This window comes from Pseudorca crassidens, chromosome 1 (genome assembly GCF_039906515.1).
Source record: "Pseudorca crassidens isolate mPseCra1 chromosome 1, mPseCra1.hap1, whole genome shotgun sequence".
Lineage (NCBI taxonomy): Eukaryota > Metazoa > Chordata > Mammalia > Artiodactyla > Delphinidae > Pseudorca > Pseudorca crassidens.
Genome location: NC_090296.1, coordinates 14,291,439 through 14,312,899, shown reverse-complemented (window position 1 = coordinate 14,312,899; position 21,461 = coordinate 14,291,439). Strand labels below are relative to the sequence as shown.

At 44.0% G+C, this 21,461-nt stretch overlaps 1 protein-coding gene across 1 annotated transcript; it reads left to right on the top strand.

Annotated features, from left to right (window-relative positions):
- Nucleotides 1–8,815: 8,815 nt before the first annotated feature.
- Nucleotides 8,816–17,337, top strand: CALM1 (calmodulin 1). Its single transcript, XM_067727903.1, has 6 exons — nucleotides 8,816–9,032; nucleotides 11,844–11,874; nucleotides 13,043–13,186; nucleotides 15,588–15,694; nucleotides 16,126–16,261; nucleotides 16,434–17,337. Exons 1-6 carry the CDS (start codon nucleotides 9,030–9,032, stop codon nucleotides 16,460–16,462), a joined length of 450 nt encoding a protein of 149 aa, XP_067584004.1. The 5' UTR covers nucleotides 8,816–9,029; the 3' UTR covers nucleotides 16,463–17,337.
- The last annotated feature ends 4,124 nt before the right edge of the window (nucleotides 17,338–21,461 follow it).

Sequence of the window (21,461 nt, the reverse complement as noted above, 5' to 3'; positions counted from 1 at the left end):
TTATCATTTACAAGGCCTCCGAGTGACTGTGGAAAATCTCTAGATGACTTTGCTTTGGACTTTGTGATTCCATTTAGGGATTGGCTGTCCTGAATTGTTCCCTGTGCTAGGCCTTATCTATACAGCTTGTTTAAAATCTTTGACCTCAGTTTAAATTGCTGACACTTTCCTGTTGTTAAGCCTTATCATAGTTTCTTTACTTACGTCTTCTTCAGGCTAGCAGTGGTTCCCTTTCTTATTCCCAAAAGAGCTCAGAGAAGCTAATTTTTAAAAAGAATTTTTTTAACTGAAGTGTAGTTTATTTACAATGTAGTGCAAAGAAGCTAATTAAAAAAAAAATTTATTTATGTATTTGGCCGCGCCAGGTCACTGCCGCGTGCAGGATCTTCATTGTGGCATGCAGGATCTTTTACTTGCAGCATGCAGGCTCTTAGTTGCGGCGTGCGGGATCTAGTTCCCTGACCAGGGATTGAACCCGGGCCCCCTGCATTGGGAGTGTGGAATCTTAACAGCTGGACCACCAGGGAAATCCCAAAGAAGCTAATTTTTTGAGATGAGTAACAAACAAATGAAAGGGTAAGTAGTTATACAATTATAATTTTTTCATATCATTCCAAAGTATTTTTTAGGGTATTGCAACATGCTAATAAAGAATAATCATGGATATATCTTCATTTCTCACTGTCCAACTTTTAGGCTGGTTCCTAAAAATTTGGTTCTTTTCTTCAGCTGATTAAAACAGGTATGAATGGACTTGTTCAGAGTATGGTGCTCTTTCACAGAAAGAAAAACTTGTTCCATGACTTTTGCAGCACCTAACCCCCAACCCAGCTGGCTACCTAGCAAATGTTACAAGCAGCAGCGTTTAGAAAGTAAAAATGGCTTGGTGGCAGCCTGTGGTATCACCATACAAAGCACAGGTTGAAATGCATGCTCTAGTCTCAAAGTACCCCAAAATACAAAGTTCCCACAGGTGTATACAAAGTCCTGAACGGCTCTGTTCCGTTCTCAACCTTTCTTTAGGATTTAAAAGTCAGAAATACCTCTATTAGAATCACTACGTCAATAGGCCATTTAAAACATGGCTTCTATATTTTGCTGCTATTCGGTTTTGAGGTCATTTCCTAGGTTTCAAACGTTGTGTGAAACAGGTGCAACTAGGAAACTTTGTGTGGCAGAGAAGAGCTAGAGCAGTGAAACGTGAAACTATAAATCAGTTCTCTGAGTCACAAATCTCTTCGGCTGCTCTAGAAGACAGTGATGACTCAGCAGCATTCCACTGGCATGGTGGAGGGAATGAGTCTGCGAGGGCTTGTTGCCCTGGGCACCAGCCTGTTGGGGGCGTGGAAAGATGGGAGACCTTGGATCTTCCCACTGCTGAACTGTTAGACTGCTTCAGATTCCCTGACTGTTCTGAATTGCCTTCTATCTGACCTTTGCCATGTTTAGCTGATTGATGTTTTAGATATTACAAACAACCACAACTTGTATTTGTCTCGCTAGGTATTTATTGTTTACAAACTAATTCGACATTCTTTTCACGCATGTAACCCTCACACAAGCCCTTGAGGTTTTGTTATCACACCCATTTTACAGATGAGATGGCTGAGTCTGTGTGGTTAACTGGCCAAGGAAATAGTCATTTAACCTGGCAAATAATATGCCACAATATTATCCTCTTCTTGGGAAATAACTGTTTTCTTTGTCAAAACAATAAAAATAACCAAGCCTTTTGCTGAAATAAGACAAAATTTCTTTCGTTTTGGTTTATAGAGGAGGGTGTGAGAAGAAAGGGGGCACACCACTACTCAGTTGTACAGCTTAAAAACTCTCCTGAAGGCAAACCTTTTCAGGGACCAAATGATCCAGTCATCTTGTTGTGATGCCTAGAGTTGGTTTATTAGCCAACGACTCGGAGTATCTACTTAGGATGAATAAGACTCAAGAAGCATCTTCACTGGACTTAGACAGAGATAGTTTCAGTTTTTCTGTTCAACTACAACTTGCCTTTGGCCGTATTTTCTCCATATAGGAAGCAGGGAATGGATCCAGTCATGTGAAAGTGGGGAAAGAATTGCAGAAGGAGGAAGGATCAGCCCAGGTCCATACGTGCTCAGGGCTGTAGAAGGGTACAGGTCAGGATCAAAGCAGGAACAGTCTGGCCTATTCCTGAGGAAGTATGATCCGCCACCAAATCTAGGGAGACTCATTTCTGGTGGTAGTTCCAGTGGTAGTATCAAAGCAAAAGACTTCCTTTTCCTTTTGTCTCTGCTTTGGAAAATTCACTTCTCATATCCTCTCTAGCCCAGTAGTGAATTGAGCTCACCACTAATCAATTAAATAATCTATTGATATTTATTATCAGGTACTGTGCTGAGCTCAGAGTATAAGATGGTAGCTTCTGCTACTACCTGGTTGAGGAGATGAAATACATGAAAAGATAATACCAAGTAGAAATGGGTAAGAGGTGTAGGCATTCAGAAGAGAGGAAGTATCATTCAGAGCTATGATAATTGGGAAAGTTTGAAAGATGTGTGATTTAAAGAGGACATGAAGGACTGGTAGGATTTAGATTGGTGGCGAGGATCTGGACACTGAGAATGGCATGGAAAAGGCAGTGAGTTGGGAGGGCAGAATGAGTATTCAGGGGTCAGAGAGTAAACCAATTTGTCTGAGGCAGAGAATTCATATTTGTAGAATAACAAAAGTAATGCTGAAAAAGTAGATCAACAGACTGTTGAAGGGCTTTGAATGCTAGGCACAAGGACGTTGCATTTTATCTCCTGCAGGCATTGGGGAGCCTCTGAAAGTTTCTGAGCAGAGAAGTGACAGGATGAAGCTAATTTGGGTGACTGACTGTGTGCTGCATGTATCAGAAGGGAACAAACTCATTGGGATGAACAAAGAATAATGGATGTGGTACTAAAAATTTGGAACCCTCAGGATTCTTGATCTAGGCAAACATGATGCTCCTTCCTTTTTTTAAATCTCTAGAATGGTGCTGTCCAATAAAACTTTTTTTTTTTTCAATAAAACTTTTGTGATGATGGAAATGTTCTGTGCTGTCCAACACGGTAACCACTAGCTATGGGGGCCTACTGAGTACTTGACTGTGGCTAGTGAAACGAAGGAACTACATTTTAAAATTTTAATTATTTTGAGTTAAATAGCCACACGCAGCTAGTGGCTACTCTACTGAACATCATGGCTCCAGAAGGCAGGATAAAGGCTATTCATTATGATTCAAAACCAAACCACACAGTTACCAAAATAAATCTTAATTCTGTTGGAATTGGTGAGGCCCATTCTTTGGTATAATCCACATTCAGCATCAGTTTCTCTGATTTATCATTATGGCCCAGTTTTCTGCATATCAAGACCTCAGTGAAAGTACCAGTTTGTGCGGATCACTGGCTCTGCCCTTCAGGCAAACTGAGTCACCCCAAAACTTGCCATTCCAGCTTACCACTGTGGCTACACAGCCCTCAGATGACTAGTTGTTAAATCATCTATAAGCTGCTAAATGCCTATTGTTGCATGGACGTCTTAGACCTGCTCTCTGGTATGACCCCCACTGTAGCACATGTGGTAGAAATGAGAAGTTGCTGGTTACTGTTTGGATGTTGATTAAAGTTACTTTTGCACTTGACTTTTGGATTAATGGGGAAAATGGTGACTCAGGAATTTCCAGAATAATATGGCTTAGAGAATACATTGCTCAGTAGGTCAGCTGCATTGTTTTAAAAAAAAGTTTAAATTTAGTGTAAACACCTAAAGCACAAAAACTATGATCTTATCCCATTGGGCGTTTTAGAATCTGAATTCACATACTTGGTCCTTAAGTCTATAACTGTTGGCTGCCTGTGACTTAAAATTCAGTCCATTAAAGCACAGACCTAACGAGGCCCAAGTCATGGGTCCAGTCTCATTAATGGTCAATTATTTTGCTCTGTTCTCACACTTGCTGTGTTGCATATTCATGACCTTGGTCACAAGGGTGGACCAAGCCAGAGAGGGAATAGTGCAAATCCATGACCACAGCTACTAGCAAAAGAAGCACAAGCCCTGTGAATGGAGGGCAAGATGTGTCCTCTACTATACAAAAGAAAGTGTTTAAAAAACAAACAAGAATTGGGCACATATGCAAGGTGAATGGTGCTATTTGGAAATATTTCACTTTAGATCATTAACTAAATATACTGATGAACCCTGCAAGCTGGAACACACAGTAGGACATGTAGTGGTCTGGTTATGCTTCACTTAAAATTCTGGGACACTAAATAGACATATGCTAAAATTGATAATGTTTTTCTCATGGTAATAAGTCATGGCCTAACACTTGCTTATTTTGTTACAATGGTAACACATTTCAAATTTGAATGTAATGTTAGAATTTTCCCTGTATTCTTTACCTATCTAAGAGTCATTCATAAAATATAATAGCAAAAAAAAAGATAATAGCAAAATTTTATGTGGAAAAATAATGAGGTATTTTGTCATTGATAGGGATAGTAAAGCTTGTGTAATAATCCTGTATAACACTTAATGAAATGTAAATCCACACACAAACAGCAGGAACCTGTTCTGGCTATTGGAGATGATTGATGAGGAAGACAATCCCAAATGGTGGATCATCATCAAATTATATTGGACTATGGGGCAGAGAAGGAGGGAGCTGGGGATGGTGGAGAGGTAGAAGACAAGATTTCTTTCCTGTGAGACAGCTTACAAATTCCTTAAGGAAAATCTTCTAACTAGATAATCCATCCACGAAGACACAACAGACTATGGTTATATTCAGTGAATGAATTTAGACTGGTTACTTTGTAAAAACCATCAAACCAACCATTCACCTCTCTCTCTCTCTCTCTCTCTCTCTCTCTCTCTCTCTCTCACACACACACACACACACACACACACACACACACAGTCATTTTCTCAAAAGACTGTAAGCTCCATGAAGGCTAGGAGATCTATCTATCTATCTATCTATCTACCTATCTACCTATCTATCCATCATTCCAATCATCCATCTCTCTCTGTGTTTAATTTAAAATACCAAATCCCAGGGCTTCCCTGGTGGCGCAGTGGTTGAGAGTCTGCCTGCCAATGCAGGGGACGTGGGTTCTTGCCCCGGTCCGGGAAGATCCCACATGCCGCGGAGCGCCTAGGCCCGTGAGCCATGGCCGCTGAGCCTGTGCATCCGGAGCCTGTGCTCTGCAACGGGAGAGGCCACAACAGCGAGAGGCCCGCATATCGCAAAAAAAAAATTTTAATAAATAAAATTAAATAAAATACCAGCTCCCAAAGATACAGCATGGAATAGGACTGGGATTAGGGAGTCCTTGGCTATCTCTTTCAATGAAAGCATATAGTCAACTAAATGTTTGACAGTGAGCAAGTCTCCTCACCTCTTTAGGTCTCCTCTGCAAAATGAGAAATGTCCTCCAACTAGGAAGCATCACAAAGTAAAAGTTTTTCTTTTTCTTATGCATTCTACTCCTTGTGTGGGAGATACAGCTATTACTACATTCCTATGATCTTATTTTAGTTTTAAATCCTTGGGTAAGAAGTATCTCTTTAACAACCAAATTTGAACCTTATTCTTTGTGCTCCTTCCAAAAAATTAAAAATAAATTCTATTAAAAATTCTATTAAATTACAAGAGATATAGTGTAATGCTTACATGTTTGGTCCTCTGAAATAGATTTTTGGGTTCCACCACTTAAATTAGGCAAATCACTGAATCTCTCAGTGCCTTGATTTCTACATAAGGATAATAATGACACTGGCCTCACAGGATGGGCAGGAAGATGAAATAATACAGTTAGCACAGAGCCTGGCCATAGCCAATGCTCAGCAAATGTTAACTTTTAAGCCATTCCCATTTCTCCATTTGCCCTCTTCATCTTCAGTATATGTATAATTGTGTGTATACACGCATATATGAAATAATGTATAATATATATTATACATGTATATTTTATAATAACATATATTATAATCTCAGGCACACCGTTTTACAGCTGGAAGGAATTTTTAGATTAAATCCAAACCTCTTGTTTTACCCCTGAGTATGTAAAATTATTACATTTTTATTCTTTCTGTTAGACTCAGATAGGTAGAGTAATCAGGTTAGTGACAGAAATGATATTCGAACTTGAGATTCCTGACTTGGGGTTGCATTCTTTCTATTTTTCTTCAATTTAATATTACTTTATATAAATAATAATAACCATTTTCTATCAATATTATGAAATATTCCATAGTTTTTTGGTTCTCAGTAAATTATGAGTTCATAATAATGTGACTTATTTTCTTCTTGATCTTTTCATAAATTAGGAAGTTTATTCACTTAAAGAAATCTTTAATGAACACCCAGTGATCATCTAGGTGGTCGGAAGAACCTGCTTCAGGAAACAGGTAAATCTTCACACGGTACCTTTAAAAATTTCAGGTATTAATTTCACTAATATATAATCTAATATTAGAGCCCCTGAGCAAGATCTTGGGCAAGTCACTTGACCTTCTTATATTTCAATGTGTCAAACTGGCCGTAAAACTGAGTAAAGCATGACCTCATTATAAATCCAATTAGACTTGAAAGCTAAGATGTGATTTGATACATTAAAGAATTACCAAAAGGGAACTCTAGCTGGTAAAATATGAAGAATCACAATAATGAATTTTACTATAATAAGTAAAATGATTCTGAAATACAGTTTTTAGCAAGTAAAATCATGAAAAAGGTTCACAGTGTTTTATTTGGGTGAAATAGGTTAAATGATAGAGGAAGAAATATTATTTTAGAAAATGCCTGGTTTTCAAAACCATACATTGTAGCAACTTAATTATAAGGCGTGGAAGACTATTAGAAGGTAATAAACCCTTAACAAACACATTTTATTTCTAGGCCACTATTTCCCCCTACCTACACAACGTATGCCAAGTTTTAAAATGTATTTAATTAACTACTGTATGAAAACCTGGCAAAAGAATACAAATTCCCTTAGTGTGTTTAGCCATTTAGACTGTAACTCACTGTATTACTGAATATTCTTTTAACTGACTTTATATTAGTCCCTTCCCCCTATTTCCAACTCTCCTATTAATATATACATTTAAAAAATATATATACATATATTTTATTTCCACTCAGGTTACCCCTGTGAGCACAAGATGATGATGATGACGATGGCGATGACAATGACAGTGACTGGTAGATGTGTTAACTGGATGATGTCTTTCTCATCTGCAGAGGGAAGGCAGTACCATTCCCTGGCTTGCTGCTACAGCTTCTCTTTAAATCGTACAGCAGGTTCACCCTTTCTGCAGCATTCCAGAAGGAATATCAGTAAGAACAGTTCCACAGATGCTTGTCTGAGGTTATCACAGAAGTCCTGGGGCATCTACAATGTGCCTGAACATTTTCCATTGTTTTACATCTTTCTGCAGACTTTGTCAAAGCCAGAAACAAACACAACCAAGCAAAGCCCTTTCAAGCAGAGCTTGTCAATCGCACACTTTGCCACATTCTCTGAAACAGTAAGCAAATGATAACTTGCAACTGTTGCTCAGGCCCTGTAAACAAAAGATCAAATTCTGTGCTCTGCCTTGGCCAAAAAAGAAACTGCAGCATTTTGTCAAGATTTTTACAAAGTTCTGGGCTTCAAATTTACAACTGGTACTGTCGTTTCTCTAGTATACAGAAAATTGAAAACATTAGTAAATTTAAAGATTAAAATACTACTTGAAAAAGCATATAATTAAGATTGTACATTAAAGAATGGTCTAGCTCCATAGTAGAGTCAGTCAGCTGTGTGTTCTAGCTCTAATCTAGGGGATTCTATGTATCTATTTTTCTCCTTCTTTGTTTGTACGGGCGTATGAGTAAAGATCTGATCTCTCTCAGGACCAGGTAATTAACAAAAAACCCAAAACCAAACAAACAAAAAAATTAAAGCATGTGTTTTAAAGTCTATAGAAGATGCACAGATACATTAATTTCAGTAAGACTGGGGTCAGGATGAATAGTATTTTCCACAGGAAAAAGAGAACCAAACAGTAGGAGAGGGAGATTATTCAGGCATAAAAAAAAAAAAAATTCAGTGGAAACGTAAAAACATTAAAATAAGACTGGCTAAGCATATGAACACGACACAGATTTAGCAACTGAGCATATATTAATTTGTCTCTGATATTACTTCAAATTTTCAAAAGCAAACGTCTGACCAATTTCTTGCACGAGGCACACTGCCCTTCCCCTTCCAGACCCCTCTCCCCGGCAGCAGAAGGAGAGCGGTCAATTCCTGTCCCCAGCTCCCCGCGGCCGCCCCCTACCCTAGGACCGCCCGCAGCTCCCCAACGGAGGCGGCCAGCTGGGGACGACGAGGCCAGGGGCCAGGGGCACCCGGGTGCCCCAGCGGAGCGGTAGGAGATGTGAGGTGGGGGTAGGAGGGGGGCCCACAGGTGGGGGTGGGGCTGGGGTGAGGGGCCTTGGGCTTCTGAAGCCCAGGGCCGCCCCAAGTCGGGGCTATGCTGACGTTCCGTCCTCGCCCCGGCCCCGGTGAGCATCTCCGGGGACTCTTCGCCGCACCTGTCCCGCGACCCTGCGCCTCTCCCCTCACCCTTCGCGTATGGGTCTCCAGCCCCGGCCCGCCGCGGCTTGCGCGCAGGGGCCGGCGGGAGGCCGGGCGCGCCTGGGGGCGGGGCCGAGTGGCCAAGGCCCGGCCCTCGCAGCGCAGCTCAGAACGAGGCGGCCGCGGCTGAGGCGGAGGGATACCGAGCGCCGTATATATATCGCGGAGCGCAGGCTCGCACTTCGACAGTGGTGCTGGGAGTCTCGCGGACGCGGAGCCGTTACTCGCAGTTGGGCGGCGGCGGTGGCGGCGGTGGCGGTGGCATAGCGCTCAGCGCTCACAGCGCCTTAGCAGCAGCAGCAGTAGTAGCAGAGGCACCCCTGCGGTCACAGCCCCGGCGCAGGTGCAGCCACCCTTGTTCTCTCTGCTCTTCCTCCGTTTGCTCGCACCATGGTAGGTCGGGAGTGGCAAACGCCGGCGTAGCAGCTGCCGGCCCATGATTTCTTCCCCAATTTTTAGTTCAGACTATTTTTTACTCCTCTTTTTCTTTTCTTTGTTGGGTTTTTTTTCTTTTCTGGGTGTTACGAAGCAGGTGCGGTTTAGGATGCATTCCGGATTTGCATCTCGGTTTCCTCGGCCAGGGATCCTCATTTAAATTTTGGTGCGTCTTGGAGCTGGGATTGGCCGTGGGCTGTCCGCGAGCTGGGGCTCTGGCCCCAGCTGAATCGGAGCCATCTGCATCCACCCCCCTCCCCCAGTCCGCACCACTGCATCCAGCGCGCCGCACCCGGGCTGCCCGCAGCGCTTCGCCTCTGCCCCGGGGGGCGGGGGAGCCGGGCGGGGCCGGGCACTAGACCCTGGCTCGCAGGCAGCTGGGCGGGCGGGCAGCGGAGAATGAATGGGCCGGAGCGAGCCGGTGGCGCACGTTGCTCCTGCCGGGATGTGGGGGGCGCCGTCAGCCTTCCCCCAACACTGCTATCCCCGTTGGGCGCTCTCTCCCGGCGCTCTTTCCTCTTCCCTCCCGGGGGGCGCGGCGCGGGCGTGGGCTGGGAAGGAAGGAGCCGGGGAAGGGTGGGGTGGGGGCAGGAAGGCGCGGGGTGGGGGCGGAGAGGGCGGAAGCGGCGGGCCGGCCGCCCTGCACCCGGGCGGGGCCCTGCGGCGTGGCCGGGGCTCGTGTCTCGTGGGTTCGTCCCCCTGCAGCCCCCCACCCTGGGCGGCAGTAAAGGCGTGCGGGAGCCTCGGTACACCAGGAGGTCCCTTCCCGAGGGAGGCGCTCGGCTCGCGCTAATTGGGGCGGGGGACAGGCGGGGGAGGAGGGAGCTGGCGCGCAGCTCGGCTTCCAGCAGAGACGCAAAGTTTCTGCTCTGGGAGGCGGTGGCGGCGCGGCGGGCTCGTCGCCTCGGGGAGCAGAAGCGGGTGGGGGGCGCGGGGCGGACTGGGCCTCCGCCTGCCGCGCAGCCGGGGGGTGGGGTTGGGGGTGGGAGTGGGGGTCTCCCTGGCCTGGGAGGGCGGCGCCCCCTTGAACCCGCCTGCACTCGGGGCCCGCTCCCCTGCCCGGCCCTTCGCCCGGCGTTTTCTCCGCCCCGAGCCACTTCCCAGTCCGAAGGGAGATGCCCTCCACGTTTCCGCTTTCTCTGCAGCCTCTAGATTGCCAGATGCGGCTGTGCGCCTCGCTGGGTGTTTTCCATAGCCCCTTTCCTCTCTCGGCGGGCAGGGCTGACATCACCCACAGCGTTTTCTGGCTTGGCGGGGTGGGGAGGTGGCTCCCGGCAGGTTCAGCGCACCTTCGCCCCCAAGGCCAGCGCGGTCCGGTGGTCGGCGTGTATTTCTTTGTCGAGGAAGGCTGATGCTCTCGATAACCACTCTAATGCGAGAATTTTGCGGCGAGGTGAGACTGTCTCCACGGTGAGGTGACAGCTTCTCTTGCGAGGTGTGGCAGCGCTTCCTGTTGTGCAAGACAGACGTTGCCCTGGCATTACGTAAATCATCGTGTCTCCTTCATTCGGTATAAAGAAGACCAACGTGCTATGTCTGGGTTAGAAAGGAAGGAAGACCCAGTTCTAATTTGAAAACATAAGTGTCTGATGTAAATCAGTATATGGGAACATCATTCCTATTGTGAAAGCTTTCACTTATGAGTTAGAATAAACTTAATGCCGTCAGCTTTCTAATAGGACTTATTCTGGAACTGGCTTCATTAGGCGTCCTTCATTAATATAAAAATACATATCAGCTCTCCTTGAGATCTCGAATTCCCCTGGCTGGAGGCACAGGTTCAGTGTTGCTGAGGCCAAATAATGCAAGTGAGAATTACCTTCGTGGCCGTTACCACCTCTAGTCAAGTATTTCTATTATGAGCAGCTCTTACGTCATCCATAAAGTAGGTAAATATTCTCTAACAAAGTTAATAGTTCCTCTCCAAAAAAGGGAGGGCGCAGTCTCAATAATTATTATGTAGTTTCTTTGTACTTAATTTTTGCAGTTTTCTAACAGCTCAGCTGTAGGACAGTTCCATTTTTTCCTGGCTCCTGAGTCAGGATAATTTGACCAAGGGCATTTAGCTGTTCTAAATTTTAGGCTTTTAACAAATAGCTGCCTAATTTAAATGATTGGAAAGCACTTGTTACGTGAGAATGAAGTCGGTAGGATAACCCATTGCTGTATATTTTTTTCCATTGAATTGTGTCTCATAAAATAGATATAAAAGCCTGTTAATCCAACCCAATGACATTATGTAATGCCAGTTTGGAGCTTTGGAGTGCCTGCAGCAATGCGCAAGGTGCACTAAAAGTCTGCCCCTGGACCCAATCCTGGCTGCGGTGACAGCAGCAGCAGGCTGGGTCCCTTCTTGGATGGAAGCGGGGACTGTGGCACCCCTGGTGCAGTAGGTGGCGCTCTTCTTTCTCAGAGCCTGCCCCTGCAGCCGATGCAGTGGGCCTTTTGCCACTAGAGGTGCCATTTTTCAAACTATGAACTGACCCTTCCTAGTTAGACTGCAGAGCGTATAGCCATAGGCCCAGAGAAGAAAACCCGAAATGAGATGTTGTCACTTCCTTTGCCATCCTTTGTTTTTAAAATAGCGTAAAGGGTTCCCTTTATTCTAATTGTTTTTATTAAATGACTTTGCTGAAGTTTTCAAACAGCTGATTTTTTTTTTGAGATTGATTTTTGAAAGATCACTATTAAAAGTGTAATTGGAAAAACCATGTTGACCTCGATCAAACTCTGGTGGATTGAATTATAACCTTTTCTTTTTCTATGTAGGCTGATCAGCTGACCGAAGAACAGATTGCTGGTAAGTTGATGATTTCAGGGAGTTTCAGTAGACCGGAACTAGGCAGACTCAGTTCTGGTGACTCCTCTGTCCTCTCCCCCTATAGTCTGAGCAGTTTTCTAAGAATTTACTTAAATGAAAACAATAAGCAGAGATATTTAGGTCAAGTGTTACTCCTTGTCAGCGTTTTGGAGATAATGAGAAAGGAAGTAGAACTAAGAATACCCACATATTATACTCTGGAGTATTTGACTATGCTTCACGGTGTGCCAGGCTTTGTATATAATGAGATTGCATGGAGCCTGCTACAAAAATGTAGCAAAAATGTAGTTTAGAATTCTTATGCCATAGGTCTTTTAGTAATTCACCATGAAAGCTTGTACTTGCTATTCTAAATGGGAACGGATGGAAATAAGTGTCAGGACCACTGTAATAATTGGGAAGGGAATGGTTTAGTTTATATTTTAGCTTTTAATATTCCCTGGAGAACTTTTTTTTTTTTTTTTTTTTTGTGGTACGCAGGCCTCTTACTGTTGTGGCCTCTCCCGTTGCGGAGCACAGGCTCAGAGGCCATGGCTCACGGGCCCAGCCGCTCCGCGGCATGTGGGATCTTCCCGGACTGGGGCACGAACCCGTGTCCCCTGCATCGGCAGGCGGACTCTCAACCACTGCGCCAGCAGGGCAGCCCCTGGAGGACTTTTTTGAGATGGTTTCTCTTTAGGAAACCAGGAATGCCTTTGAAATACTCTGAATGCCATGTAGAGAGAACACACTGGTTACGTGGGATTGTACATTTCTGGTAACCACCTCTTCCTATGGCTGTGAAACGGGGAGTTCTTGTGGCTGTAGAAATTTAACAGGAAGGGACCATAAAGGAACATGTGGACCAATCTTCACTTGTCAGATTGGACTTAGGACTAAATTAAGTGTGTTGAAGCTTAGCCTTCCTTATGTGACAATATTGTGGCTTTATGGAACTGGTTACCAGGAATGACGTGTGCTCTATGGACTACTGTGTGAAGGCCAATCCAACAGAACTGCTGTGATCTTTGTTTCAGCAGATAAAGAGCAGACAGTTTCTCTTAACTTGCACAACTTGGATGGCTTGCTTTGGCAAGTTAAGGAAAGGGCGTGCTGTGGCTGGGTTGGGTGAAGACATTCATTCTAAAAGGTAAACTTTTGTTTTCAGAATTCAAGGAAGCTTTCTCCCTATTTGACAAAGATGGCGATGGCACCATCACAACAAAGGAACTTGGAACTGTCATGAGGTCACTGGGTCAGAACCCAACAGAAGCCGAATTGCAGGATATGATCAACGAAGTGGACGCTGATGGTAAGGGCTTTAGCACTATGAACGAATGCCAGCGTTGTGTAATTCAAGTTCAGACATTAAAGATTGTCTTTCAGGTCCCCAGATCAAGGCAAACGTGCAAAGATCCTTTCTGTGGTTTCCTTACAGCCACTGACAATTAAAATAGAAGATTACGGGCCTGCCTTTCGCCCTGCTCACTGTCTAGAATATTTCCTGGATCGGATCACAGTATTGTTCTTTTCCACTCGCCATGACCTACAGCTCAGTCTTTTATCAACTGGCCCATGAGTCTGCACTGAGTCCTATGGGGAAAGTAAAAATAAATAGCCGTAGACCTTTAAAAAAGCTTATTGTCTCTAAGAGGAGAAAAAACCCAAGTGAGGTGGGGGAAGAGCATTCTCAGATGTTAACATGTGGAAGTGAGTACAGTGTGAGCTGTCAGTGTGTTTTTTTTTTTTTTTTTGTGGTACACGGGCCTCTCACTGTTGTGGCCTCTCCCGTTGCGGAGCACAGGCTCCGGACGCGCAGGCTCAGCGGCCATGGCTCATGGGCCCAGCCGCTCCGTGGCATGTGGGATCCTCCCGGACCGGGGCACGAACCCGTGTCCCCTGCATCGGCAGGCGGACTCTCAACCACTGCGCCACCAGGGAAGCCCTGTCCGTGTGTTTATTGAAGAGGGTTTTGAGGATCATTGAGGCTTGGAGGTGGGGTGCATGATGATTGTAGGGAGCAGATTTATAGAAGCTAGTAGAAGGATGTGGAGCCAGAAGGGACAAGCAGTAACCCCTCCAGCAGTTGGTCACCATTTGGTTGTTCGTTCCTCTGGACTCCAGAACAGTGGACAGTAGACCTTTTATTGGGCACTTCTATCAGTAAGTCGTTTTTGATCACTTCCCCCCCAAAAGAAAACACGTTTTTTGGAAATAATATCAATTAAATTAATAATTTTAATTTATTTAATAAACTGAAGTAAATTAATCAAATCTACAGACATTGTAGAACATTAGTAAATTTTGAAAAGAGGTAGGAATAAACAATTTGGATCTAGACTACTTTCTTGATGATTGGCATGATAGTAGCCATTAAAAATATGGTATCATAAGGTGATAAAATGGAATTACACTTCTCTGGTAATATACATTTAGAAGCAGGGGTTTTGGGTCAGCTCTTTAACAATGGTTTTACCCCATTTGAACTACTTCTAAAGACTGTTTTCATCCTTAGTAATTTGGAAAAAGGTTTTTCATAGTTCCGTCTCGTTTGACTGCTAAGGGTGACCAGCCATCTGGGAGCGTGGGGTGGCTCTCTCATGTTTTGTGTAAGCCCCGGGGAAGCTGCTTGGGGGCTGGCAAAGTGTATTAGGCCCTCGGGTTTTATGGAACAAGGTGGGGAAAGTTGTCTCAAGGTATAGAATCTGGTACTCACAATGAATAAATGTGATGCCTAAGGACATCGCTGTGTGGCTGTAAGAGAGCATTTCAAATAATTTTGTCTTCCGTGAATGTCAATAATGCTTAAAAATTTTGGAGGCTAAATAGATTTGAAGGAATCTCTGAATTATTATTTTGATTTAAAGGTACTGGTGAAAATGAGTGACTTAACGTAAGGCTTTTTTCTTCTAATTTAATTTTTGTTTCTGTTTAGTTCAAGTAACACTGTTGATCTGGTGACTTGTCTTTGGGGTGTTCATCGAGCTGTTGGTTTTAAAGGAGGAGTTGTTTGGAATACTGGCCATAGAACAGATTCTTCTGACAAAGTTTCCTGAATGTTAATAGTCTGAGCTGAGAAAACACTTTTGAGCCTTGCCCTTAATGGGAAATAAAGATACTGGAGTTGGGGAGAACATGATTAGGTGACTTACCATAATGTGGCTGAGAAATGCCTCCTGGAGAAGACTTTGCAACACTTCATGGTCCCTGGCATAACAAAGTCAACTTTTTTCCCGCTCATAATCCTTTTCTTTCCTAAAAACATTGTGTATTCCTGGTGGCCCAATTATGGACCTTCACCAGCATCGCTAGTGCAGGCAGAGCTAGATCCGAGTGACCTCCCTAACTCTGGGGAAGGCAAACTCAGGTGCCTCCCTTGGGAGTAGAAAGATTCAGCTTGCACTGCTGTGGGCTTTTTTTCCTCTTGAACGGTACAAAACCTTCAGTGGCCAAGAGTCTGTATGTGCATTTTCCTTTGCATCATTAAATGCTATCCTGGGCACTGATCACTGGTTTGAATTAAGTGAATCACATGAAATTGCCCTGTGAAGTATTTGAATAGTTTAAACCTAAGATGGCTCAACATAATAAAACAATTTACCAGTTTGTCCTAGCAAATGCTTACTGTTCTATAAAGTGGTTCTAAAACTATCACTCCAGGGTAGCGTCACTGGAGCGCTTATTTTACATGAGCTTTTGTTTTTTTATTTGAGGGAATGGCACCATTGACTTCCCAGAATTTTTGACTATGATGGCTAGAAAAATGAAAGATACAGACAGTGAAGAAGAAATCCGCGAGGCATTCCGAGTCTTTGACAAGGTAACCCTGCGTCTGCATTGCAGACTGTGCTTAAATATGGCTTTCTGGCTGTCATTTCTAAAAGCTTTAACGTTCTGTTCTAGTTAGAACACTTACCTAACTGCCTGAGCCTCTGTAATCTCATTTTCAGATATCCTGACTTATTGTAGTAACCTTATCAGATGAGAGTAAACATAATAAATAGTAGAGAAATTTTGAACCAAGTTTCTTGATTGTGACTTTCAATTTCTGTTTGCTTTTCAAAAGCCCCTGCAGTGTCTGCATTGCCTGACTGCATGTGTTTAGTAGGTAGAAGTGGGAACTGGAGATGGAGAATTGTCGACATACACACAGTTGGCAGTAACTTGAGGGGCTTAATTAAGTCAAAGGCCTACTTGCCCACAGCGAACCACTATGAGTCCCTACCAGTAACAGTTGCTGAATGTTCACAGGATGGCAATGGTTACATCAGTGCTGCAGAGCTACGTCACGTCATGACAAACTTAGGAGAAAAACTAACAGATGAAGAAGTAGATGAAATGATCAGAGAAGCAGATATTGATGGAGATGGACAAGTCAACTACGAAGGTAACACACCAAGTTTCTTCAGCTTAGTTTTTAAGGTTTCCCTTTAGGATCTATAAACAAGTTAACTGCTTGAACTAGATTTTTTTTTTTTTCCTTACGCAGAGTAGAGACGTTATGTTCATTAAAGCTGCTTTTGAAGATAACCGAAAGTTATGATTATTTGTCTTTTCAGAATTCGTACAGATGATGACTGCAAAATGAAGACCTACTTTCAACTCCTTTTTTCCCCCCTCTAGAAGAATCAAATTGATCTTTTACTTACCTCTTGCAAAAAAAAAAAAAAAAATTCATTTACTCATTCTGTTTCTATATAGCAAAACTGAATGTCAAGAGTACCTTCTGTCCACACACACAAAAAATCTGCATGTATTGATTGGTGGTCCTGTCCCCTAAAGATCAAGCTACATCAGTTTTCCGATATAAATACTTGTCCTACCTTAATGATAAGGAAGCACTTAGTGGACACCTGGCAGGTCCGTCCGCTCATGGTTAATACACTGTTTGGGCTGGCCAGTTTTTCATGCATGCAGCTTGACAGTTGAGCACAGTCAGGCGTTTGTATTAAAAATGAAAAACAAAAAAACAAATTCAAAGCCTGCTCAAAGGGGCTCTAGTTCAATTTGTTACCATAAACCATAAAAGCTGGTTTACTGAAAACAGACATTGAAGATTGGTTTACCTCAGGATGCTGTGGAAGAGAAACTGTCCAGGCATAGCCCCACTAGCAGGATGGCCCTCTTGTAACTTCCCCGTGCCCCTACCTGTCGTGACCGGGACACACCCTGGTGGCATGCCCACGTGTGTTGGTTTAGCCTTGTGTGCATTGTGCTAGAGCGGAGTGGGTGTCAGGCTATCACCATTCATACAAATTTTTAAAAACCTTTATCAAGGGAGCATCTTTGGACTCTCTGTTTTTAAAACCTTCTGAACCATGACTTGGAGCCAGCAGAGTAGGCTGTGGCTGTGGACTTCAGCACAACCATCAACATTGCTGTTCAAGAAATTACAATTTACGTCCATTCCAAGTTGTAAATGCTAGTTTTTTTTTTTTCCAATAAAAAGACCATTAACTTAAAGTGGTGTTAAATGCTTTGTAAAGCTGAGATCTAAACGGGGACAAGGCAGTTGGAGGGGAGGCAAGTGTACCTTTAAATGCCCACAGCCCAGCATTGGGTTTCCCTCCCTCCCTCCCTCCTGAAATCCCAGCACCAACTGCTGAGCCTGAGACCTTGCCTAAAACCAAGCAGATACCGATTGCTTCATCTTATTTATGGACATGTAGGTCTACTTGTATTTTCACTGGGGGGGAGGGGGGAAAGTGAATTATGGTAACTTAATGATTATTCAGGCGGTAGAGCTCTTAATGAAGGAAAAAAACCACTTTCTCTCAAGCATGTATTTAGGGGTTCTTATCAATTGTGCTGCTGATTACCTGTTTTATGTAACTACTTGAGACCATCTGTGCAAAAGACATGATTTAGTGTGTCTGTAATTCAATCCTCGCTGTGTGTGGTAGAAGCAGTCACTTTTCTAAGCCAGGCTTTTCATGCCTAAAAGACACTACCAGTCACCTTTTGATTCACAGTTTTTAATTTATGATTATACTTACCTTAGACTCCTTTTCCTTTTTCTTTTTGTTTTTTTCGGTTGACTTGACTTTGCTTCCCCACCCCCCAAGTAGAACGAATGCTAGCTCCCAGCTTGAAAGTAACACTCCCAGCCCAGAGGGAATTTTGTGTTTCTTGATAAACCTGTAACCAAAACTCAGAGATGCTGGTACTGGTCTTTGCAGTGGGATTGGTTTGCTTAAAAGCTCCCTAAGAGGCGTTTGGATTTAGTGCAGACCTCTTTTTGAAGTGAAGGCTGAATGTGCATTTTTCAGGGTGTTAACTTGGTTGTATCTTATTAGCGAGGAGATTTGGATTTTGAGTGTTTCTGTGAGAAGTTTTACTTTGCCAGGGAACAGCGGCAGGCTGCTAGTGAGGCAGTGAGAAGCTCTTGGCAGCCAAATGGGTGCATTCGGGGCTGTTTTACGGAGACCCTCAGCTTCTCCCTCTCCTACTTCTTGTCTCTCTGGCACTTTGCAGCTCTTTAGTTTTCCCGCCAGAGGGGTGGGTCAGAGCAGTGGAGAGGAGCCTGCCCATCTGCCTTTGCCGCTGGTCCTTAGACCCGGTGGTTGGAAGAAGAGAGGTTGACGTCATGAGCTGGGCTTGGCTTTCACAACTCCTTGAATCTGGAAGGAACATGTCAGAATACCTCGGGGGTTTTCTTCTGGTGAGACAGGACTGGGGTTTCTCCTTCGAGTAAGTTAATAACCTGGATGTTTCTTGCAGGGAGGTCAAGTAGCCTGACTGTTGACCCACTCTCAGGCCTGTGGCCGATGACCTCCTGGTAGTTTTAAAAAGGGTTGAGGGCGATTTGGCTTGTTTTTCAGAAACTTTGCCTTCTATCTTACCCTTTCACCAAGTTGTTTTTCTAGAAGCTGGGTGGACTCCATGTTAGTGGTCCTGCAGTCTTTCCTAAAAGACTACTCTTGAAACCAGATTCTTGAATGGCCCGGATCCTGTACGGGAACCAGAAACCTTTCCCCCAGGGGATGCTGAGTTCCACTTTGGTGCACCGGGAACTCAGTCCACTGTAGCCTTTCTCTCTGGCCTTTGAGGGGGACGACCAGCCCAGGGGTTGAGTGTTTGCAGTCTGCAGGGGTTTGTGAGAGGAAATGGCTGGAATGAGGTGGCAGTACTGTGAAAGTTGGTCAGCACCTTCCTGTAAACTCTTGCCCTACTTCTAACTGCTCTATAAATATATATATATATATATATACACACATATATATATATATATATATATACACACACACATATATAAAGTGACTAGTTTAACTGGCATCCCGCAGGAGCCTGAGACTTGCCATAAAAAACTGCTGAGTCCTTGGCATATACCTTCATAGTTTTGTTCTCCATCTGTTCAGGGTAGGTGTCAAGCAAGGTAAATGTATCTTGATATTTCAGATGGACTTTTGATGTACTGTTGCCAAGGAAGGTTTTTTTCTGATTTTTTGACAAACGAATTTTTGCACACTTTAAATTGGTGTCTTTCGGCAACTTAAAACACATTGAAAATTAGCTACTGTACATATTTTTATATTCTCTTTATAAATGCATGTCTGACTGTACTTGTAACCATATTGTAACACGTGGCCGCCCAGTAGGCCTCGTGCTGCTGTGGCCCCGTCGGAGTAGCAGCATATTAGCAGCCCCTCAGCATACTGGGAAGTTCTTCCTAAACAAAGAATGTAAATTTGGTCAAGTCTGCTCTTGGTTCATTCAATTATTTTTAACATTTGAATTAATTATTGTATATCCTAAATACATTTATCCTTTTGGCAGTGACTAGATTCCACGAATGTGTCTTAATCTATCCCTTCAGCTGGCGGTTACTATTATCTTTTTTGATCCCTTGAAGTTACCCTGTAGGAGACAGAAATCCTTTGCTGTCTGTATTCCTCAGAGTGAGAAGGTAGTGGCATGGGTGGAGTGTGTGTTCTTTCTCCAAATCTATTATAATGTTCATTAAACATGTCTGTAGCAAAGATGGTGGTAGTTCTTTTGTTACCGAAGTCACCCTTCACCGTGGCGATTTGCGAAGGAGATGTACTCGAACGTTTCTGTAAATCGTGAGATGAACTGTTTGGAGATTTAACCACCTCTCTGATGGGGGACCAACTCTATGGAAATTGTAAATAAGTTCTATTTATAAACCTGGCACTGTATTCAATAAACATTTCTGCAGCCTTTCATCTCTAACTGCGAACTCTGTAGGTTTTTAGCTCGCAATGCTTTCCATTCCTTTTGCTCAATGAACAAGCTACACCTGCCCTCAGCTGTGATTCCACCTGGGCCCTAGCGTGGTAGGGGAGGGACCAGAAACACCACAGACACATCCCACTACGGCCTTACCCTGGTTTTAAAGTTTAGGTGTCAATAGCTGACGTTTTAACACAATCTCTTGGCATATTAATGTATCTGTGTTTGCCTTATGTGGAAAATTCACACCGTAAAAAGATTCATTCCTCTTTAACTTCAAGGTTAATCCAAGTCTCTTTAGGAATCGTGTGAAGAAGTACACTTTAAACATTAGATGGGAATTTAGATACTAGATGGGAATTTAACATTACGTAAGCACATGCCTCTGCCCATGTCCAGAGCAGGGCAGTGGAGGCTACAGCTTCCATGCAGAACCTTGGAGTTGAAACCTTGCCCTTAATCAGTGCCATCGCAGACCCTGGTTTCTAGACAAGGTTCTCTAGCAGGAAAGGCCATCTCCTGGCTGCCACCTGTGTTTCCAGAAGGATCTTCCCCAGGCTGCCGTGCCCATTTCCTTTCTTCCCACTGCACAGAAGCACAAGAGGGCTGAGAAGAACGGGAATGATCACAGGGTAAGCCCCTGCTTTGGCCAGAGGGCTTGAGACACAGCCAGCCCCTCGTCTACAAGGATGGAGACACCACCGTGGGGACAGAGCCCTCTGCTGAGACTTTAGGCCCGGCTCCTAGTTTTGCTTCTGTCCTTCTGTAGCCAAAGACAGGTTCTTTACCTCTCTACACCTCAGTTAAAATCAGATTATTGGACGAGGTACATTCTACCTGTGGCTTTCTAGTATTGTGACCAACCCAGCTTGGCGTCACTTGGTGTTTAAATTGAAATTGCAGCCTAAAGGGTGGGAGGCAAAAGAGTGTAGGTATGCTGTACACTTGGAGATGACAAATGGCATTTTAAAAGTCTCAGCAGCTCCCTGTTGGGGGTGGAGTGGAGGGTAAGCTTGCTCTTAACACTGTGATGTAATACTGGAACGGGGGTCAAAGAAACATCATGAAGTGACTTCCATCCTCCTGGCAGCACAGAAATAGGAAGCTACCATTCACTGCCTGCAGGAGATTCAGTCCAAGTGATGTCATCTAGTTTTTCAGCAGTTTTGGTTCAGGAAGAAAAACACATGCACACATTTCCGATTTGAGCTGAACTTCCCAGAGCACTGAGGGCCGGAGCGTCCAGTGACTCATGATGCCTTAGAAGGAAATCAGACTTCAAGTTTTTTTATAGCTGCTGAGAAGCTGAGAAGCTGCTGCTTCTCTCCCACTGCCCTCAGCCCTCTGCCAGGGAGTGAGAGGAGTTCACTCGTGCTCTGGAATCCACGGGAAAG